A 23102-nucleotide genomic window follows, 5' to 3' on the forward strand; every position below is an offset into this window, starting at 1 on the left:
AATAGACCTCCCTTTTGCTCTCAATTCTCAACCTAAGCTTGTCTATCAAACATTATAATTATTTCTCTTACATATCTTATACTAGCTAGCTAGGATGAGCAAGTTACTACACATTCGTGTTGCTGGGTTTGTGGCAACCTTTGTCATCATGGTGATGACGATGGTGCCCATAAACGTGAGTGCTCAAAACATTGGTGATGACATCGTCACACAAGAATTCTTCAACAGCATAATCGATCAGGCTGATGCTAGTTGTGCAGGGAAGAACTTCTACTCACGAGATGTTTTCCTTAATGCTCACAATTCCTACAATGAGTTTGGTAGGCTTGGAAACCAGGATGACTCCAAGCGTGAGGTTGCAGCTTCTTTTGCCCATTTCACCCATGAAACTGGACGTACGTTAGTACTTCTACTATACATTTCATACTTTATTGCTACTACTAGTAGTATATATTTCTCCTTTACATATACTATTATATATAATTTGAGTTTAATTTATAAGCAGAGTCGGCAATCTCAGCATGATTTTTAAAAATGTTTTGTGAACCAACATTAAGGTTTTTCAAATTTTTCCGACCACAATATAACTACATCAATCGTGTATTTATTTATAAGTGTTCACAATATTAATAAAGGTGACAAAACTGTGACCACAGTGTATATTTAAAATCTTGACTGTTATGATAAAAGTTTTAGATTATTAATTAATAAAAATTTATAATAAGTATCACTTCTAATATAATTATTATAAAAATTAATAAAGTTATTATATATAAAAACATTATTACATATGTGATCTTTAGTAATATTTTTTTTAATATATACTAAAAATATTTCCAAAAAGATGTTAAGGAAAAAATGTTATTAATTAAATATTGCATATGTAATAGTGAAATTTTTAATTTGATGACAGCTTTTATGTATATATAATTATTTAATTATAAATTATCATTGTAGGATAAGTTTATTAATAATTTTTTATAATAATTATCTTAGTACCAAATTAGTGCCAATGGTGATTTCTTATTAATATGGTCGTTAAACTTTATACTTATGAAATGATTCATTAACATGGGCATGTGCATTCAGATTTTTGCTACATAGAAGAGATTAATGGAGCAGCAGGGGACTAGTGTGACGAGAGCAACACCGAGTAACCGTTTGCCCCTAACAAAGCGTACTATGGGGCGTGGAACTTCAACTACGGATTTGATATTGTGTCCTTCAAGACAGGATTGGAACATGTGATGGTGCAAACCCTAATACTGTTCAGGCTCGTGTTAATTACTACACCCAGTATTCTTCACAACTTGGTGTTTCCCCTGGTGACAATCTTACTTGCTAAGTTATCAGTATGGTACCATATGACACCATGCATTCATACGGTATATATTAACATATATCAGAAAATAAACCATTCAAGGCTTACAGCCTTATTTTGATTATTGTAATTACTACTGTTGGGAATATTGTATCTGATTAGAATCGATATTGTGTATCCAATATTGAATAAAAATACGTTATTTCTTTGGCAGTCAGTTTTATTGCCAAGATATATATAGGACTGAAATTTCAATAACAAGTTTTTGCTATATAATCAATATTCTTATTAGCAAATAGTTCATAGATTTTGTTGATGTTGAATCTTAATAACGTTTGGTCTCACAGTTTGATATTGCCGTTTGCAATTTTATGGCTTATAAATTCAAATTTCCATATGTCCTTAAACTAAAAAAATAAATAACAATCTATAAAAGACAAGCAGGGTCATAAAGATGTTGTTGTTGATAGTGTTGGTCAAAATGTTTAGTGTTGACCAAATCAACGGGTAATATAGTCAAATTATATATATATATATATATATATATATATATATATTAATTCTCGTCTTATAAAATATTTTCTAAAATTGAATTATCTTTAAATCAAAATTCTAATAATTATTAGATTATCTATTATCAGATTGTTATTAGATTTTTTTTGTCGTAAATGTTCAGTTCTATAAATTCTATAAATTTTTTTGTCAGCAAATTTATATGATTTTTTTTTTTTATCAAAAACCATCTCAATGATTGATTGACCAAAGCACATTATGTTACAAACAAATTATAAAAGTATGATTCTTTTAAAATATTTTATCAAATTGGGACAATCAATGCAGAAACTCTAGAATTTGACTCACGTGAGCTTCTTTCTTTTTCCTATCTTTGAAATTCTCCAAACGTTTGTTGCGATGGACGACGTGCCTACAAAACTGAACGTGAATTCTTGGTTGGAGAGCGTAGCCTTATTGCTTCCTAATGTGTGCGATCACTTCTTTTTCCTTTGAAATTTCCTAATTTCTTGTTGCATCCATTGACCCTCAACGAGACTAGACTATGTAATTTCTTGAAAGTCGTTGCTCGATCGGTTGGTACGTACGTTAGTATTTTTGGTATGTCGTCCAATGCAACAAAAGTTTGGAGAATTTCAAAGATAGGGAAAAGAAAGGAGATCACGTGAGTGTTTAATTTAGTTTTCTTAATCTCAATTTATTTTTTTAATCTCTGCCATTTATATTAACCTAACAATTAAGAATGTTTATTCTCATCCCCTATATATATATATTGGTCTTCTACTCTTTTGTGTGATTTCAATTATGTCCAGTTTGTCAATTTTGATGATTAATTTGTCGGTAAATCACCTATTTGGCATTTGAAAGTGAATATTATTAACTGTTGTCATATGAATCCATGGAACTGGGAATATTCTAATAAGTCCTTAAAATTTTTAGTTATTTTATATTGGTCCATAAACTTAATCACTTAATATTATTTTAATCCTTAAACATATGTTATAATATTATAATTAAGTTATATGTTACATGTAGCGATTATACTAAGTGACCGATTACACTGTCACAAACTTTATTTTTTTTTATTTTTAATTTTCTTAGTTTAAAGGACTATCTTAACAACGTTATATACTTTTCGACACCAAAATGACCTTTTACTCATAATTTGTCAAAATTACCACAATTGACTTTTTTAGCAATAAAAATCTCCACAAATAAAAAAAATGGATTAAATTAAAATCAAATAAAAATAAAAAGACAATAATAAAACAACAAAAAATGACAGATCAAATTAAAAACAGAAAACACGTTAAAAAAATCAAAAATACTAATTTTGTCCATAAATAGTAATTCCATTGTGTGAATTGCTAACAATTTATTAGGAATGAAAGAAATGGAAGATAGATGAAAAATAGTTTTAGGATTTATTTAATTTATTCATTCATTAAAGTATTACAAAATTGATGTATTTATACAAGATAAAAAATAACTAACTTGAGTAATCAACATTAACTTACTCAAATAACTTCTAGTAACTATAACTTGAGTAACCAACTAATTTACTCAAATAACTTCTAATAACTAACTAAATTAATTTTATGTCTAATACAATTGCCCCCATTTGTCAGTAGTTAATTTTAAACTACTGGCGTTATTTATGATATCACTTCTATTTGTGCTTCATTTGTTTGCATTAATTAAGAATTTTACCAATCTATCATGAAGTAGTTGTAACTAATCAAACCTTTTGTAACTTAACATTAATTGTAAGCTTTTAATGTAACGGTGAAGAAGCTGAAAGTATGAATATCAACTTCATCATTTTTACTTACTTTCATAGAAAAAAAATAGTAAGAGGATTATGCTATTCTAGAAGTTGTTTTATTTACTAAATAAGTTAAACGAATTTATTTATAATTTGAAAACCAACTCAAAACAAGACGTGCCAAAGTTAAAGAAAGTTATTCTAGAAGTATTTCCTAATAAAATTATTTTATCCATTAAATTTTAATTTGTGTAAATTAAATTTATTAATTTAACTGTTGAAACTTTGATAATAACTCAAGATTATGCACACAAAAGTTTTAAAAAGCCAGATATTTATATTTTATAGTGATATTAATACTATTGTTAATATTTATTAGATTATTAAATATACGTTAAATTAATATTATTTAATGTCATATCAAATAATTTAAAAATTTTATATAATTTATAATTTAAATTATTTACGCATTAAATTTAGACTTGATAAGAATTCTTAATATAATGGTTAGATTAATCAAATTTAATTTATAACAAAAAATTATTGAAAAAAATAAAGTTACTAAGATTTACTGCTGAATCTTGAAATAATAATAATTACAAGCATTCCCAATTTCCCTGTTATTCTTTACATATTTTTTATAGGTTAGCCCCACTCGCCCCTCCCCTATTATTTATGCCTTCTATAGTAGAATAGAATTCTACTCTTGCAGTCAAAGTTCAAGATATTTCATCAGCCAGAGACATAAATTTTACTTACTCCGGATCTACTTCTTTCATATTATACGTCATTACTTTTAAGAAATTAAAAAATATGTGTAATAATGTATTTATTCATTAATGTCTCAATTAAAAACTTGTTAGTAAGTGTCTAAGAACAATAAATGAGAAACAGAAGGAATAGGAACAAGGCATGCATGCTATAAATAGAAGTACCAAGTGTGCTCCGAACTCCCAACCTTGTCTATCAAGTGTGATCACACATTAGTTTGATAGAATTCTCCACAACAAGATGATGATGATGGGGAACAATGTGCATAGCATTGGTGTCATAGGAGTGATGGTGAGTGGCTTAGTGTTGATGATGGTGTCAAAAGGTGTGAGTGTGAGAGCTCAAAACTGTGGGTGTGAGGCAGAGTTATGTTGCAGCAAATACGGGTATTGTGGGAGTGGTGATGACTACTGTGGCAAAGGATGCAAAGAGGGTCCTTGCTATGGCACTGCCACACCCAACGACGATGTTTCCGTGGCCGACATCGTCACTTCCGAGTTCTTCAACGCCATAATCGATCAAGCAGAAGACCATTGTGCTGGCAAGAATTTCTACTCACGAGATGCCTTCCTTGATGCTCTCATTGCCTACGACCAGTTTGCTAAGACTGGTTCTGTTGATGACTCCAAGCGTGAAATTGCAGCTGCTTTTGCTCATTTCACCTACCAATCTCGACGTTAGTATTACTTACTACTACTCTTTCATTAATTTCTCCATATCCATACACTTATATTCACATTGGATGCAGTTGTTGTTTAGGTGTTTTAGGCTTTAAATATTGGTCACTGTTACGTTGCAATTTCGTTGGATTTGTTAATATCATGAACAAATGCGATCCATGAAGTTTCAATTGCCGTCACAAACAATTAAAGAATCTTGAAGTTACAATCAAAATCATGGTCTTCAGGACTATTTTTTAAAACTTTTCTTCAATAAGCATTCAAGTTGTATTTCAACAATATGCGTTATAAAAGTATACACTCAAGAATTAGGCAAATTATGGAGATGTAATTCTAATTCTTATTAGAAAATAACACCAACGAAGGGTATATCTAAGTTTTAGTTTTTGATTAAAAAAAAAGGTTGTTCTAATCATACAAAAGTGCGATAAATAAATCTTCATGCTATATGAATGATTAAAACTAAAAATCAATTATCAATAACGATGATTCAGTTAGTAACATACACTTAGTTTATAAGAGAGAATATATATTTGGTTCTCATAACTAATTAAAAAACTGAAATTTACGCAAATATTTTGGGATTCTCTTGAGGAGGAAAAGACCCTATAATTGTGATAGTTAAAAAAAACTAAAAATTACTTAAAATCTTATTATCATTTAAATTGTTACATGACTTCTCAGGGTCACATAATTAATTTCATGTCTTATGATAAAATTTAATGGTCTATATTTATCCTCCTTCTTGCATAAAAAAGACTTTCTCATTTGAAATCCTCATCGGTTGGATTGTCCGTGGATTCCATTATCAAGAAGTGTATCCACGATTTCTTTCACCAATTTCTCCTAACATATATATATATATATATAAACTTTGATTGATGAATCATTAATTAGTGTGGCCATGTGCATGCAGATTTTTGCTACATAGAAGAGATTGAAGGTGCATCAAAGGACTACTGTGACAAAACCAACCGCCATTACCCGTGTGCCCATAACAAAGGTTACTATGGACGTGGACCCATCCAACTATCATGGAACTTCAACTACGGGCCAGCAGGGGAGAACAATGGTTTTGATGGATTGAACGCTCCAGAGACAGTGGCCAGTGACCCTGTTATATCCTTCAAGACGGCGTTGTGGTACTGGACACAGAATGTGAGCCCTGTGATGAAGCATGGTTTTGGTGCAACCATTAGAGCTATCAATGGTCATCTTGAATGTGATGGAGCAAACCCTGAAACTGTTCAGGCTAGGGTCAATTACTATACTGAATATTGTTCACAGCTTGATGTTGCTCCGGGAGATAACCTCACTTGCTAATTAATTATTTGCTACTCAATGTATCGATGGATAATTGGATATGATATGACAGATATAATATCATACATAATTCGATTCCACATATTAGTAGAAGTGAACTGATAGTGTTGAACAGTTTAATAGCTGGAAGAGGTACATGTATAAGCCTCCCTTTATCATATATGATATACATTATAAAATAAAGAGTTCTACTTGTGTTTAATATCCGGAAGAGTTCGGGTTGTTTCCTCATTTTCTTTTCTTTTTATTATTATTAAGAGCTAGTTTTGTTATTTAGTAAGAAAGCAACAACAAGAATTCTGCATGAATACATGTACACTACCTTTAATTAGTTATTTGAAAGTTCAAGAAGAAAAACATGAACTTACGAGTTAGATGAAAGCATGGAAAATATGTTCGCAGATCATTTTGTGTTCTATTTTCTTTTTCTCATAACAAAGAGTATTACTCCGTTGTTAGAGACACACCGGAGTTCTGTTATAATTATTTTTTATTCTTTGTAAGATGCGTTATTGGTATAGTTATCTTTTTTCTTACCAGACTCCAAACTACTTTAACTAGGGCCTGAGTTGACCACCAATGTTACACTTAATTATGGATAAAAATTATTTGACATCCCTAAACAATTATATATTCTAATTAATTACCAACAATTATGTTGAACCGAGTGGTATTGGGTTCGATCTTCTTAAACGGTCTCAATTTCAAATCTTGTGCATGAAAAAAAATATAATTAGTAAGAAAAGTTTCACTAAAAATGATAATAATTAATTAATGTTTGTTGTCCTGGTCACAACGTACCAATTTTAAAATTTGAAATATTTATTTAATTCGCACGTACTCACTTAAACTGGTTATGGTATTAATGGATTACAAACTTACTATCATCTAAGTGCAAGACGTGGTAGTGCGGCAGTGGAGGGTTATAGTGGGGACTAGAGGCCAATGGTTGAAAAGCTACGACTTGGGTTCACTTCACGCAAATTAAATCTCTTTACTGCTGAATTATTAGTTAGGTATTCTAGGTTTCTAACTAGTTTGGAGATTGAGTTGTGGAATCTCACAACACTTATTGAAGGGGTGGGAGACATTAAGAAAAGGAGGAGGAACATTATGTGCAGCTTATTAGACACATAGCTAGGGCGAGTCAAGGTGGAGCCGCAGTTTTTGCCTACCTACGTGAAAAACAAATTATGGCTCTTGGGCTTGACTTTAGAATTGGATAACATGTGGCGGTGGTTCAACTTAATTTATGAACTAAGTCGAATTTGATTAGGGTGGAAATTGAAATTGTTTAATAAATAAATTAAATTTGAATTATGTATAGTTAGATTTCATCTGGCGTCAATGTTAATTTTGGTAACCAAACAGTAAAAAAGAATTCAAATATAAAAAAATATACTTATATATAATGATATGGCAAATTATTAAATGAATTTGTTAAAGAATTTATATTGATTTTAAACAATTAGTTAAATTGGATTGGATTTTACATGGATAAATGGATAACTTTACCACCCCTACACGTAACATAACTCTAATCTTATTGGTGAATAAATATAAAGGGCCATCATTATCAAGTTTTTACATATGATCCTACTTGTGTATCTCAATCCTAAATTAAGCACTTCGAGATTGAAAATATGAAAAATAATACTATAATTTTCCTTTGTTTGTTAAGATTGATAAGTGATAGATTTACTATTGACTATTAAAGGGACGAAAAAGAGCATGAATGGCGATGCTTCCTTCATTTGGATGACTATTGAGAAGGAAGGAGAATTTTAGAGCGTGTCTCACGCACTGCTGCTATCCATCCAAATTTGGAAGAAAAAGAGAGAAATATTTTAGTACAAAAGACAACAAAATAACTCTTTATCTCACATTTCCTTTTTATTCAAGGTATTTATGTAATTTTATACATTTTTTTTCCTTTCACTTTCTATACAATTGAAAAAAATATTTCCTCGTATTTTCTCCCTTACCTAATTAACTAATCATGTGAGGATATATCCTTTTTTGTGCGGCAGAATGAACCTTTTTAAGTGTGTGGCCGCACAACTTGTGTGGACATAATATAAATTTAGATAAATACTGAATGGTATCTTTGAAGCATGCTTCAAGGAATTAAAAACTGAATTTTTTTATTAAAATATATAAAATTATATTGCGTATAACTTTTTTCTACATTTTTTATAATATTTATAATAAATATTTTTTTTCTTTTAATTTTTTAATCAATACCCTACTATTAATGGTTTGCAAGACCCATAAATTTATTATAATGAATACCTACTCTGATGTATGTCATTTATTTAGCTCAAACACGTGATAGACTCATTCGTTTGTAGTGGTAAAAAAAGTTCAAGAATAGTCGATGTAGCCTCTTTAATATATAAAAAATTGAAAATTTGTTTACCTTTTATTCATTCATTTATTAGTAATTAATTTACAGTGAACTGTTGGTTTGGAACTTGATCAAGTCAAGGTATGTAGTGGAAGAGGTCAGGAAGAGCAAGGAGGTAGTTGAATGTTGATGGCTTTTGTCATTGTCACGATATACACACCAGTAGAATAGTTGTTTTTAAATGAATTTTGCAGGCAAGAATTAAAGTTGACAATTCAAAACTTTAATGGGAAATAATGTTTAGTACGAAACAACTTTTGGAAAACCGCACGAATCTATTATTTTCCGTCAAATTTTATTTTACACCTTTTAATTACAGCAATGCTATTTGATACGAAGCTTTACTATATGAAGGAATACGAAATCCACACTTGTTATAATATTACTAGATAAATATCAAATTAAAAATAATAAAAAGTTAAGATGATTGCCACAATTCATGATGGGTTGTCATGTATAGGTTTAATTATAAAATTTGTTCTTCTATTTTACCTATTACATTAAGTTGATTTTCTTATTTTTTATTTACTATTTGAGTTTTTGTATTTCAAAATATACTATTTTAATCCTTAAAATTAATTTTAATTATTGACTAATCATTTATCATTAAATTTTAAGTGTTGATTGAACTAAAAAATTAATTGATATTTTTTAAAAAAATAAGAACTTAAAAAAATTAGAATCATGATCTTTGATTCCTTCAAATAAGAAACACATTTTTTTATCATTGCACTCAAGTGTTCATTTAAATATTTAGTATAAAATATAATATTAATATAAATTTTATACGAAAATAATTCAAAACTCAATTTAAGATTTGTTAAAAAAAATATTGGTCTTTATTCTCTGTTCGTACATTTCGTACTGATCGTGTCCTTCGTACCAAATAGTATAGTTGAACTTTAAATTTGGGTTGACATTTCGCGGAAACCACAACTTAGGTTAATTTTGTCCACACCGCCATATATTATATGCAGATATTAATTCATTATTAACTAAACAAACATTTTTATGAACTATTATTCTTAAGACCGTGGCTAAAAAATAAAATTTCCATTATTTCTATAACAATCATTAGCCAAAACGATATTCACATCAACATTAATTCCACAAAAAAAAAGTAGCTGAAAAGATATATATGTATATAGAGACTAATAAATTAAAAAATGACGTATATAAATTAAAGAATCCTATTTCAAATACAGATGGATCTTTGCATTTGTTAGATCCGTGTTCCTTTTTTCTACATACATCCATTATTTATATGTGGATAGATAGGTGTGTGTTCACCGATAGATCATATTGAATAAAGAAACTTTTAATAAATTGACGAAAGTGATAAAATAATTGAGGTATTCTAGCTACATGTGAACATGGATGTGGTGTATTAGGGTGAGGTATCAATGACCAGGGCCTTTAGGACTTGGTCCAGAAGCCAAACGCTGCATCCAAAAACCCATGGTTTTCTTGGCTTGCTCATAGGCTGATGAGGTGTATGTTTGGAGATTATTAGCTCTTGCAAATGCAAATTCCTCCGAATGAGATAAAACCCTAGCCTCCACCCTACTTTGGCTAATCAAAATGGCAACGAACATAACAACCGCTACCAAATTCAAAAGGGTGCATGCCTTTGAGGAATTCATTGTTGGAAAGTTTCGTGAAAGCTAAAAAAGAAGGGTTGTTGTGAATTGCTAGGAGCAATGAAAGCTTTTGTGGTTGTATTGTGGCTTGTTGGTGGTGTGGGAGAGCAAGAAGTGGTGCCATTTTATAGTGAGACAAGGGGAACAAGTAAGTGTGTTAAATTTGTGCTTGCCCTTTTGGACTCAATCGACATTTTCAGTCCACATTGGTTTCAACGTGTTACGTGTTGACCAAGGATTTGGGGGAAGTTTCCAAGCAACGCTAAAATATTTGATATCTTTCTATATTATTTACTGTACAATTCTAACAAATTAAAAACATCAATTTTAATATGTATTCTAAAATTTAAAGATACATCCCAAGTATAATTCATATATATGCATTTATAAAAATTATAATACATTGATATAGTGTAAATATTTTTTTATTATGACACTCTATCCAAGATAATGCATAAAAATTAAACTTAATAATTTATATTAATATATACTAATGTTAATATAATTTGGTTACAAATAATATAACCCAATCTAAATATGACGCGCATGATTTGCCTGGAAAAGAGAATACATGGTTTCATGTTTGAATATATCAATGGGCATTATAGTTTAATAAGTTGATATTACCAATGTGTCCTTGTCATGGAGGCCAAATCCTAGGGTAGTTTTGGTTAATAGTGTTGACAATGCAAAGGTGCAAATATATTATGTTTGATCGTGTTAGGTTTTAGTCGTATACTGTGATTAGAAAATTTGAATTGACTAAACTACTCATATTTGACTATGCCAGAGAAAAATGAAAGGATAATAGAATAATAGATCACACCTAACTTTTTTCTTTTTTGGACGCAAGATCACACCTAACCTATTGTTTAGAATATCACATAGTTTTTCAGTTTTTGACGGAGGAATTTAATAACAAGTTGGTGTTTTCTTCCAGTCCCAAATTCTAACTAAACTACCACTTTTACTCTCTTTTTTTCTTTGATTCTGCAAAATAGGGAGAGAGAAAAATATATAGTAGGAAAAGAAAGAAAATCAAAGCCGTGTTAGTTGGGCTAGTAGAATCTAATGGGACAAATAGCACAAAAACAATGAAGGCGCGCCCAGACATGCTCCATGACAACCAGAATCTTCAACTGTCATATGTAATTTTTTAATAATTAAATTACTCAAATTCGCCAATAAAAAAGGTTAAATTATGTTTTTAATACATTGATTGTGCCTGTGCACATACACAAAATTATTTTTCAATTAATTTATCATATAGAAGAAAGGTATCGTTAATTTATCAGTAATCAAAATTAGATACTCAATGCAATTAAAATTAGATTCAAGTAATGGTGTCTGAAATGAATGAAAAATTATAAATGATAAAATTGGATACTCAATGCAAGAGACGTCTCTTGACTTAATGATAAAGAAAATAACTCTTAAAATATTCTCCTAAAGAATGAAGACTTAAATTTTTATTATGAGTCAATTACCTCACTATAATCTAATTTTTGTATAATGATATATTGTAATATTATAGTCGTTTCGCTTTTGATTAATTAATTTATAACAGTCAGTATATAGATTATGTAAGTATATAGGGTTGAAGTTCCTTTTAATTGATTAAAACAAGTTTTCTCGTGATTCATTTCGATTATTATAACATATTAACTTTGATATTTGAGTTCGTAGTTTGAATGCTTCATATGCTTGTTTCTTCCGTTCACTTTAGTAAAAATCAAAAGGGAGAATTTGTCGCCATACACTAAGATTGACCTCACTTTTATTCGTAGCTAGACACTATCAGTATGTCCTTGCATAAAAAAAATATGCAGCAGGCAGCACTCAAACATTATTTTGACGGTAAAAATAAACTCAATTCTCCGCAATTTTAACTCAAAAAGGAATATTTAACACCAAGAAAATGAAAAATCTGGCTTAACAAAAGGGTTATATCGTATTGATTTATGAACATGGTGGCGTTGCTAACCTTGCTCCTCATTGAAGGTATTCACCTACAAACTACGAGATTTAATACAGCATTGCTCCTGGTGAAAATTGTCGATAATAATAGCAATTGTGAGAAAATGTAAAGTTTTTGTGCAAATCATGCATTTAAATTTAATAGGAATAGAAAAGACTGTTGATCGTACAAATTATATATTACAATATCATCACACTTGAGGTATTTAAATATAACATGAGCATGCAGCTAATCAGTTCATTTTTCTAATCAATTTTTGGCCAGTAGTCGAACAATATCGTGATTGGCCTTGAGCTGTACAACGTTTATATCAGAAATAAAAGAAACTAAATTCAAGCTTAAATATGAAGAAACAAAAAAGATTCCATGATTCAAAATTCCTTAGCTCTTTGCCTCAATTGATCAAGTTCCAACTCAATCTCAGCATCTCGAAATGGAATTCCAGTGTTGGCGCTAGTGGTACTTCTTCCAGGAGGAAGGTCTCCTTTCTGCTTCAAGCAAACAGTCAAACAATTAAATGGAAAAAATTATATGTGGCACGTAGCTAGTATCGTACGAAATTTCATCTCCGTCAAATCCACTTTCTTTAGCAAAATATAATGCTTTTGGAAAAAAAATAAATATTTTCCTGTTCTTTCACAGGTTTACCGACTTCTGGTCACAAAAAAGGAAATGTGAACAAGTTGCAAGACAGTTAATTAAAAAAATCCTCATTTCTTTATTACCAAACGGTTATAATACATTTTTTGTCCTTGCAATTTAGCACTTTTTTTTATAGTCCTTTTAAAATTATTTTTTTATTTTTAGTCCTTACAAATTATATTTGTTTTGTTTTTAGTCCTTAAAACACTTTAGATATCACTTTAAATAGTGAAAAAATGTTATCTAAAGCATCACAAGGAAGAAAAACAAAAAAATATAACTTGTAAGGATTAAAAACAGAAAAATAATTCTGCAATGACTAAAAACAGAAAAATATTAAACTGCAAGGACTAAAAAGATATTTAAGTCTTACCAAACATATAAACTATTTCCCATTTGAAGCATACCTTTGAGGCACCAGATAACTCTTTTTTCAAATTTGCAAGGTCGTCATCAACTGATGAGCCCTCAAGCAAAGCAAACTGCAAAAAATCAATTATTAATAGGAGAATGAAATCCATAAGTTTCAAAAACAAATATATAGTGAAGGAATGAGTTTTACAGCCTTTGCCACTCCAAACTCCCTAATTCTAATGCATGATAAAATAATGGATGATGCAGCCCATGAATCCATTTGACGAAGCCAAGGATTTATATAACAAATCCCAATATATATTTGGAACTTAGGCTTGTTCTAAGTGCTTTTTGTGGTTCAGAGCTGTATTCAAATTATTTACCAAAGGGAAAGATTTACATAAAGCAGATTCGGCTACATAATCACTGGGCTCAGAGTCAGTTTATTTCTTTACTGAATAGCTTCCGGGGAAATGGTTTCTATATTTTCCAACGGTAAGTGAAATACGCAAAGAAAACTACATATTATTGAATAAAAAATAGGTAAAGAGAACTACATTATTATTGAATAGAAAATATAACTGTTTTTGACATTCCATTTGCAGGCAATTTATTCAATGACCCAGTGAGAAATGTAGTGAATCTGGCTATGATAATAATATTTCAGAAGATTTCAATTTCCACTATTTTGAACATTTACTTTTCCTAAGATGCAATAAACTTGGGTTTGGATCCTTTGATCCTGTTTCCCACAAGAATAAATTAAAATAAAACAAATCTAGTTTTCTTTTTCCTTTTAACCTGTATTCATTCATTTCCAAGTTCAACATATAATGCATACATATAAACTTGAAGTTACATGGTATAATTACTACCTTTCCTTCAAGATCATCACTTGTCAACTGGCCAAGAGCTTCAGCTTGGGACTCCATTGCCAACACTAACAAGATAACCAAAAATAATTACAGAGAAAAATAATTTCATATACAATAATAAAAGCACATAAAAAGCTTATGAAAATAATCTTGGCAGATATTCATATTTTTTATTGGTTAAATTAGTTTATTGGTCTTCTAATTTATTTTTTAGGTTCAATTTGATCCTCCAATTTTTTGGGGATTCAATTTGGTCCTCCAATTTTTTAAATCAATTCAATTTGATATTACCGTCTAAATTGGGCCAACGGCGTTGAGAAACTGCACTTTGTGGCTGCTTAAAACCACTTAATGACGGTTGTAAACTGTCACAAAACGCTCATTTAGACAATAGGACCAAATTTAGACAGCAAAATTACTCAAATTAATTTAGATGGGAGACCAAATTGAACTGATTTTAAAAATTAGAAGATCAAATTAAACCTGAAAAAAAATAGAGGACCAAATCGAACGTAAAAAATAAATTAAAAGACCAAAAACTAATTTAACCTTTTTTATTCTATTGATTAGTTTGTAGTTTTTAAGCATGTCATATCATATTAACATAAGCCAAGTTTCATTTTGCTTATAATTTCCCTCATTATTATAGATTTTGAATACAATTGCACTTATTAGGATAATTAAGAATGAGCATGCATATGGTCAAAAGTATAGGTTCAGCCTAATCATAATATATCTTGATTGTGCAGTATAGCCCTTGTTATTTGTCAAAATCAAAATGCATTCAGATAGCAAAGGTTTTGATTTTTGAACCACTAGAAGCTTCAACATGTCAGATCTTTTTCCTGATTTTATAGTTTATGCATATGCTAATAGGTTATCAGTTTGCAAAAAGAAAAAAGAAAGGGAAGCAGGATAGGAAGCATGGAACCTCAAAATATCTTGGGCATGGCAATGAAATTATACGTTTGTATGTGGTTAAGGGTACACATTAAGCACAGGCCAGGTTATATAGAAGTATTATTTATATATCCAAACAGCCAAAGAGTAGACTCAATGAATTTTCTTACCTTTCTCTTCCATCTTTTCAAAAGCTGAAAGAGCACTACTTGTATTGACATTTCCCAGCATCTCACTCACCTTGGTTGCAGTCCTGAAGGAGCATCAACCAACAACCATTACTAAAAGAGCCAGAGAATATAGACTGTAACAAGGCAGAAGTCAATGAATAAAAGATTTCAAAGACAAACTTTGCTGATTGAGCTCTTGCTTTGAGAGTATCCTTCTTCGACCTTGCCTCCTGTATCTTACTCTCCAAAAGCTAGAAATAAACAATTTATAGCTCATAATTGTGATAAATAAATGGTACTTATAATAAAAAAAAAATGCTAAAGAATATACACCAAGAATATAACATTATCAAGAGTCAAAACTAATCCAAAATGCTAAGCTTCATTGATCTTTGATTTAGGCTTTCTTGACACTTGTGACTCCTATGCTGTGATGTCACTACATTACAATCCAGTGTTTTGACAAACTGGGAAAAAACAAGATTTAGCTTACCCTTGTATTAGAGACAAGATTCTCAACAACAGTCTTTTGTTGATCAAGTTGAGCCTTCAAAGAACTGGCATTATCCTGCAACATATTAAAAGCATAGAATGAGCTTCCATTATGTGATATCCATGATAAGTCACTATTTTGAAGATGCACTTTCCTGAATCATAGAATAAAAGGTCAAATCAAACTTTGGCTAACTCCAAATTTTTTAATCTACAACACTGTCATCAGCATTCACATTCTCATCAATCTGACATGAGTTGAAATGTACATATGAAAGCACTTTAAAGAGTCAACTATTGTGTAGTCTGTCGTGTCGTCATCCAAAGATTCTAACAACTTCAGCTAATTAAAACACATTATAACCCATCACAATCTGAATAGTTAATCCAACTCATAGACCTATAGATTTGGTTATGAGGTTAAATAACTTTAGAACACAGGGTACAGTTCCAATCAAGCTTTTAACATGCTTCTAGGAATGGAAATATAACAATTGCAAGCATCAAATGCTTCAATACTATCAAGCAATGAGAGGAGGACAAGTTGCCAAAACATTTAACAACCATGTGAAAGGGAAAAAAAATCAACAACTTCATTTGACTCATTTACACTCCACAAATTAGCAGCCCTTTTTAAAACCTAACATAGAAATTCAAAACAAATATTAGCACAAAATCATTCAACAAAATGAGAATGTACCACATAAGATTTACGCCTCTTAAGTGCTTCACGAGCAAGATCTTCTTCACCTTTCTGAAGAGCAAGTTGTGCTTTCCGGTACCTACATCAGATGAAAAGCACAAAGGCATATTTATATACCATAAATCATTAGCAAATAAAGACAATAACTCTTTCATACATTACCACTCTTCAGAAGCTTGTTGTGCAGCTTTGTATTTATTTTCCAATCGCTTTTGAGATGCCAATACCTCAAGAAAGAAACAAAAAAGTTCAATAAAAATAAAATTGAACAAGAGATAGCATTAATAGAGGAAACTATGAATCTTCTTTGGAGTCAGTTTATATAGCTAAATAGTTCGTGTACAATCATAAAAAAATCAAACAAGCAAAACAATTATAACAATAAATAATGAACGAAAGAACAAAACAAACCAACATACGATAATTTTTTTATTTATTATAAAAAAAAATCCAAAACAAAAGAGATAAAAAAAAAAATTGCAACTAACTTGTGCAGTAGCTTGACGCATTTTGGTCAAGTCGTCGTTCATTTCAAGCACAGCTTGCTCCAATATTTTCTCCGGATCTTCAAACGAACTTAAGACAGCGTTTGCGTACGACTGCATTACTAAGATGACAAAATCTAACCATAACGACAACGACAATGAGAATATTAAAGCTAAATGACTGTCGTTTAAGTGCTTTTTTTTTCACCTTCACAACTCTGGCGAACCTGTCAAAGAGGTTCATGCGAGCACCGAGAGCACCTCCGCCACGCGTAGGCTTCACAATCCTCATCACTCTAAGTTTCAGAACTTCCACTGCAACGATTAGAAGTTGAAAACAAGGTTAATTAAGTTAATCACATGCTAAAACAGCGTCTAAGAAAAAGTAATGAAAAATAACGATTGTGAGTAGCGGAAAGAGAGTGAGAATAGTATAATACCTCGCGCGGTGCCGAAGAAGGAGGTAGTGAGAGGCTTCTTGAGTACGCAGAGAGTGGAGGAAGAAGAAGATTGAAATGGCGCGGGGGGCAATCCCGTAAATATTTGAAGTTTCGCCGCCATTTTTGTGATCGACGAACGACAAGGTTGGCTGTTGCAGATAGAGTTGAAGATATTGCGATTTTGGGAGCACTCCTCGATGCCAGCACCTTCCATTTTGGAATGGGCCGAAACCAAGGTTTATTCTAGGAGATTTTCTTTCTGCACTCACCGTTTTTTTTCAATACATCCAGTAGTGAGAGGGAAAAACCAAAAATATCCTTACATAACCCACAATCCGTATGGAGCTTACGGATTGATAATCCATATGTCTATGCAAGTCTCGAATCTGTAATTTTTGTGTTATTAACATGAAGCTCTAACCAGCTGAGCTAATATGTCAATTATATTAAGAAATAATTAGTGTCGTTATATATAACACTAAAATTTCTAATTTATATTTAATATCCATATTAGTTTACATAATAAATTTTGTAACAATTAATTTTGATCTAATAATATATTTTTTACATATATAAATTTTTATTAAACCTATGGTTTTTATTTAAAATTTTTATATGTAAAAAATATTATTAGATCAAAATTATTATTAAATTTTTTACATTATTAGATCATAATTAATTGTTATAAAATTTATTATGTAAACTTATATGTGTATTAAATATACATTAAAAAATTTAGTATTATATATAATGACGTTAATTATTTTTTAACATAATTAATCTATTAGCTTAGTTAGTTAAAGTATTGTGTTAATAATGCGAAAGTCACATATTCAATACTTGTATGGGGCATTAATTTTAAATTATTTCATAAAACATATACATGTTCGATACTTGCATGGGAGTAAAAGGGTGTCACGAATTGTCAATCTATAGACTATATGAAGAAAAAAAAAACAAAGAAGAAGAAGTAAAAAAGAATAAAGTTAAAAAATTTTAAAATATGTTAGATGTAAAAGAAATTCAAATTGTGCAGAAATAATAACCGTTATTCTAGAAGTTCACGAATTGGGCCTGTCTCCTGGATCGGCCCATTTTTGCACGTCGAGTCCATGCACTCTGCTCTATACGTTCGGAATCATTAGTATTGTTTTTCGACCAGAAAAGGAACAACTAAAATTTTATGAATTAAATTGATTTGATTAGTAACTAAATCGTTTTTTGTAGTTTTTTTTTAATTCTTAATTATGAGTTGACTTATTTTAGCTTTTACTTTTGATAAATCGCTTCTGAACTATTTTTTAAAAATTGGTTCTTAAATTTGGTTTAAAAACCGAACCATATAAACCTTTCGGTTTGGATTTTCTTAAATAAAGCATTTTTTACATACTCCTATTTGATAGTTTGAATTGATAATTTTTATCTTGAAAAGTATAACCTTACCATATTCAAATAAGATTTTTCATTCATTAAAAATATTGACAATCTCATAAAAAAATTCTTCAGAAATTAAGAAATTACACAATTTTGTCAGAAATTTATTACTATTTATTAAAATTTATCAAAAACTATAAAATTAAGAGTAAATCACATTAAACAATAAATATGATCCATAAAATTTTATAATTTTTAATAAATTTGAGTTAATTATATTATTATAAAAAAACACATTAAAAAATCACTACATAACAAATGCAAAATTAAGTTAGGTGCATGCATATTCAGTGCAACCTATTTCATTTCTATCTGCCACGTGGTAGGTACAAACACTTGCTCCAGCTCCAAGCCATGTTTGAGAAGATTCAGTTTATCCATTTTGCGGACATCATCGCATGACATCCTTGGATATGCCTACCATGGCCTCCTCTCTGCTTCTCCCACTTGGTAATCCCATTCACTTCTCTTCCTCAAATTTGCATTTTTCTGTTTTGCTCACTATCTCAACAATGCATAATTCTCTTCTATCCCATCAACAAGTTATAGCCTTTTATAGCATGATGACATGTACTTTAAAAATAAAATTGCTTTGTATAAAGAAAATAATAAAAAAATTATGTTGTGTTGATATATATATTGTTAATAGCAAGCACTAAGCAGTAGACATTCATAGAATGTGAATTCAGTTCAGTTTCTGCACAGTGTTGTTGGCCCAAGTTCCCTTCTTCGACTGCCACAATTGTTTTCTAAACTTAGTTTACATTTTTGTAGGTTCTACTTGTGGTAGAAGTCCCTCTTTTACTCCTCAAAGCATTTTGGTGGATAAACTTCGAAGATTAGTTGTTAAAGTCAAGTCCTCAGAGACAAGGGAATGCACCACTGCTATGTTTAATGCCAATTCACGTAGAGACTTTCTTGGGTTGGCTTTAGGAGTCTCGGGTGGTCTCTTTATGGGTTCATTGGATGCAAATGGAGCTGGTTTGCCCCCAGAGGAAAAGCCTAAACTGTGTGATGACACTTGTGAGAAAGAGCTTGAAAATGTATGGTGAGATTACATAGTCCCCTTCTTTGCCTTATTATATATTTTTTCTCCATTTATTTTAAATATTGCCGGTACTGATTGCTGTATGTTGCTCAGAATGCATTCACAATCATGAGGTTGCATCACTTTCTGTAAGGTGAATCATGTCTGAAATCTTGGGGACTTGAAAGTTGAAACATCATTTATATAAATATTGCAGAAGATATGATAATTTCCTAAAAAGTGGTTAGAGATTTGATAAACCCCCACTGATAAGGTTCTCAACAAATTGTTGTTAGTCTTAAAGAGACACCAAGGCTCACCGTGTGCTGTCCCTTCATTTCAAGTTTTGTGACCCAAAAATCTCTGGCAGCTAAGCTTTATTGACTAGCTGAAATTTAAGAATTAATATTTTTGCAGTGTCTAATCTACCCCCACATTGTTTCTAGTAAATAGAATCTGACTTTATAAGAGGAATGTGCAGAGATTCCTATAGTTCTACATATGATACTATATGATGTTCAATTGTGCGCCACGCAATGAAGAATCTGTTATTGTTAGAAATAGTTAACTGATATGAAGGCATTTGAATTCAAAGGGACACACTTTTAGGAACCTTTGACCGTCAATAAATGATTAGGCCAGTGGGTTTTACTATACTAACACTTTAATATCCATAGTTAATGACTGATGCTGTCTTTGAATATTTTATGCAATGCAGGTGCCTACGGTAACTACTGGATCAGGTTTGCAATACAAGGATATTAAAGTTGGGCAAGGTCCTAGCCCACCAATCGGATTTCAGGTGTGTAAAGTCTTCTGACTTGTTCAGGTTCTCAAGTATGCTTGTCTCAACCTTTCAAAATGGCAGCCAATTCCAAATTTGAACTAGATCAATGCCTAACTACTTAGGTCGTGTCTTGGGAACAACTGAATGTGTGTTTTCTTGGGAAATGGGCTGATTATATATTTATTTTTACCTTCTAGGTAGAAAATACTCTACAAATATTGGTGATGGCATTACCTTATATGGGTTTGCCATCTACTAAGTTCTTCAACATAACATTAACATATGCTTCTGCTGATTCACTTTGCCCTTCTTTGCTTCCTTTTTCATCAAAATTAACCTTTAGGGCACTGCATAACTTTCTCAAGCAATTGAATCACTGTAGGCATAATGGCATATTTGAAAATAATAAATAAAAAAATCATATGTGAGGCAGCAGCTGCATTTATTCCACAACTGAGCCAAACTTCTTCACAATGGCATGCTTTTTTGTCTAGGCATGGCCCCTCTACCACCTCCACTCTGAACTAGCTCAAGTTTGTAATATCTGTAAAAATGAAAGTATCTTCATTTTTTCACCCTTGAATAAACTTAAGAGTAGTGACCTTTGTCTGGAGTAGAGTTAAGTCCTCTGTCAGCAAGTGATATTGATCTCAATATGGCAAGACTGACTTGACTTCCATGTGCCTCTCTGACAACTCTAATAATACCTGATGAAATGTAATTACAGGTGGCTGCTAATTACGTTGCAATGGTTCCCTCTGGACAAATATTTGATAGGTATTACAAATTTCTATGAATCTTTCTTCAGTCATTGAATGGCTAGATGATGTGGAATGATGTTTGTTGTTGTCTACACGAGAAGTTTTATGTTACTATACAGAATTGTACAGCCATGCCTAATCATATGTTGGACATCTAAATGTGTTATTAAGAGAAACGTCAATCAGCCATATTTTGCAAGCTTGTGCATTCCTTTTTTCAGTTTTTTGTCACCTTCCAATTTTTGTTTTGAAGATCTTCACTTTGAAACCTGATAACAATTATATGTGTACTATCATGTATGCACTTTGCTGAAAATAAATTTGAAGCCTGTGAAGATGACACAAACAAAGGTGCATTATGTATTGCTCTTTTCCCCCCTTTTCAATTTTACAGTTCACTGGAGAAAGGTCAGCCTTACATTTTTCGTGTTGGTTCTGGTCAGGTAAACTCTGGATGTTGCTTTTAATGTTATCAAGCTTAAGAATTTCACCTTCATTATTGTAGTTAGTGTTCAAACTTGAAAAACAATAGTTTTGGGGCCAAATTGTTTGATAATCATTTTGAAGATTAACTGATATTCAACCCAATGAGTAACAGGTGATACAAGGACTTGATGAAGGTATTCTGAGCATGAAAGTAGGGGGGAAGCGTCGACTGTACATACCCGGATCAGTAAGCTTCTTTCTTGATAGTTGATGCTAGATCCCCATCTGTAAAGCCTGTAACATCTCCCAACGTAGCAACACATTCAAAATCTGAAACTGATATTTGTGTTTTTCCTTGTGAAGCATAGTACAACTTTTTCAATATTAGGCTTCCATATTCCAAGTTTAAATGTGCATTGACAATCTATAACAATCACTCAGTGCTCTGATAATTTTCTTTACTAATTGAAAATGGCAATTCTTCTTTTCTAATTTGTTGGCTATATATCTTTTCTTTTGGTTTTTAATTTGGCAGCTGGCATTCCCAAAAGGCCTTACTTCTGCTCCTGGAAGACCAAGGGTGGCTCCAAGCAGTCCAGTCATATTTGACGTTAGTTTGGAATATATACCGGGGCTTGAAGTGGATGAGGAGTAAAATAAGGCTGTCCTTTGTACGTGATCAATCTTGATTTTTATGTCCCTATCACCATCACCTTTCTATACAATCGATAATTCTTTTTGAGAAATTTGCATAAAATCTCATAGCAATGTTGAGTAACATTATTCTGACTTCTGAGTTCAAATATTACAAAAATTTTCCATATGTTTCTACTTAAAGGGCTAGTAAACCTTCTTATTGATAGTTTATCTATGAAGCACGAACTTTAATATAACTAATCTCTAAAATTTAGGACACGGGAACATCATATATATACACACAAACATAAAGACTCATGAAATGAAATGTATAACATAACAAAATATTTAAAATGATGATACATTCATCTTTTTAAACCATCTTCCTATGTTTTTTCAAGTGTATCAATTATATAAACATGATAACTTAAGTGTTAAAGCCAATAAAAATAATTTTTATTATTTTAAACACCTAATAAGAAATATCAGACAAATGTCGGTATAAAAAAGGTGTTCAACATGGCAAGCTTCATACTAGTTTGTGCCGGATTACCTGCTGGGAAGACGACATC

At 31.0% G+C, this 23102-nt stretch overlaps 4 protein-coding genes across 6 annotated transcripts; 3 read left to right on the forward strand and 1 right to left on the reverse strand.

Moving 5' to 3' along the window:
* Positions 1–1538, forward strand: LOC114379457 (endochitinase PR4-like). Of its 2 annotated transcripts, none has more exons than XM_028338121.1 (2): positions 1–399; positions 1090–1538. In XM_028338121.1, the coding sequence occupies exons 1-2, from the start codon at positions 95–97 to the stop codon at positions 1112–1114; spliced, it is 330 nt and encodes a 109-aa protein (XP_028193922.1). In that variant the 5' UTR covers positions 1–94; the 3' UTR covers positions 1115–1538. The 2 variants fall into 2 exon arrangements, with proteins under 2 accessions (XP_028193922.1, XP_028193921.1); XM_028338120.1 differs by having other exon boundaries at positions 21–395.
* A 3015-nt stretch (positions 1539–4553) lies between these two features.
* On the forward strand, positions 4554–6577 carry LOC114379456 (endochitinase PR4-like). Its single transcript, XM_028338119.1, has 2 exons — positions 4554–5046; positions 5967–6577. The coding sequence occupies exons 1-2, from the start codon at positions 4611–4613 to the stop codon at positions 6371–6373; spliced, it is 843 nt and encodes a 280-aa protein (XP_028193920.1). The 5' UTR covers positions 4554–4610; the 3' UTR covers positions 6374–6577.
* Positions 6578–12515: 5938 nt separating this feature from the next.
* On the reverse strand, positions 12516–17634 carry LOC114378111 (membrane-associated 30 kDa protein, chloroplastic-like). 2 transcript variants are annotated; one of them, XM_028336656.1, is made up of 11 exons: positions 17460–17634; positions 17228–17334; positions 17023–17133; positions 16697–16761; positions 16532–16613; positions 15833–15907; positions 15520–15590; positions 15340–15422; positions 14270–14334; positions 13448–13522; positions 12516–12886 (listed from the first exon to the last, which is right to left on the reverse strand). In XM_028336656.1, exons 1-11 carry the CDS (start codon positions 17578–17580, stop codon positions 12770–12772), a joined length of 972 nt encoding a protein of 323 aa, XP_028192457.1. In that variant the 5' UTR covers positions 17581–17634; the 3' UTR covers positions 12516–12769. The 2 variants fall into 2 exon arrangements, with proteins under 2 accessions (XP_028192457.1, XP_028192458.1); XM_028336657.1 differs by lacking the exon at positions 17460–17634 and having other exon boundaries at positions 17023–17141; positions 17228–17336.
* Positions 17635–19184: 1550 nt separating this feature from the next.
* On the forward strand, positions 19185–22731 carry LOC114379812 (peptidyl-prolyl cis-trans isomerase FKBP16-3, chloroplastic-like). The gene is made up of 7 exons (XM_028338546.1): positions 19185–19343; positions 19668–19936; positions 20639–20722; positions 21435–21484; positions 21863–21911; positions 22067–22141; positions 22430–22731. Exons 1-7 carry the CDS (start codon positions 19292–19294, stop codon positions 22547–22549), a joined length of 699 nt encoding a protein of 232 aa, XP_028194347.1. The 5' UTR covers positions 19185–19291; the 3' UTR covers positions 22550–22731.
* Positions 22732–23102: the final 371 nt, after the last annotated feature.

Source organism: Glycine soja, chromosome 12, assembly GCF_004193775.1.
Source record: "Glycine soja cultivar W05 chromosome 12, ASM419377v2, whole genome shotgun sequence".
Lineage (NCBI taxonomy): Eukaryota > Viridiplantae > Streptophyta > Magnoliopsida > Fabales > Fabaceae > Glycine > Glycine soja.

What these genes read in the sequence shown, in the direction of transcription:
- LOC114379457 (XM_028338120.1), top strand. Translation starts at nt 95, where the DNA reads ATGAGCAAGTTACTACACATTCGTGTTGCTGGGTTTGTGGCAACCTTT. An exon ending in TTTCACCCATGAAACTGGAC is followed by an intron (nt 396 to 1,089) that starts GTACGTTAGTAC and finishes ATGTGCATTCAG; the next exon opens with ATTTTTGCTACATAGAAGAG.
- LOC114379456 (XM_028338119.1), top strand. Translation starts at nt 4,611, where the DNA reads ATGATGATGATGGGGAACAATGTGCATAGCATTGGTGTCATAGGAGTG. An exon ending in TTTCACCTACCAATCTCGAC is followed by an intron (nt 5,047 to 5,966) that starts GTTAGTATTACT and finishes ATGTGCATGCAG; the next exon opens with ATTTTTGCTACATAGAAGAG.
- LOC114378111 (XM_028336656.1), bottom strand. Translation starts at nt 17,580, where the DNA reads ATGGCGGCGAAACTTCAAATATTTACGGGATTGCCCCCCGCGCCATTT. An exon ending in CAACAAGCTTCTGAAGAGTG is followed by an intron (nt 16,614 to 16,696) that starts GTAATGTATGAA and finishes CATCTGATGTAG; the next exon opens with GTACCGGAAAGCACAACTTG. An exon ending in AGAGGCGTAAATCTTATGTG is followed by an intron (nt 15,908 to 16,531) that starts GTACATTCTCAT and finishes AATATGTTGCAG; the next exon opens with GATAATGCCAGTTCTTTGAA.
- LOC114379812 (XM_028338546.1), top strand. Translation starts at nt 19,292, where the DNA reads ATGACATCCTTGGATATGCCTACCATGGCCTCCTCTCTGCTTCTCCCA. An exon ending in CTCTCTGCTTCTCCCACTTG is followed by an intron (nt 19,344 to 19,667) that starts GTAATCCCATTC and finishes ACATTTTTGTAG; the next exon opens with GTTCTACTTGTGGTAGAAGT. An exon ending in GACTGTACATACCCGGATCA is followed by an intron (nt 22,142 to 22,429) that starts GTAAGCTTCTTT and finishes TTAATTTGGCAG; the next exon opens with CTGGCATTCCCAAAAGGCCT.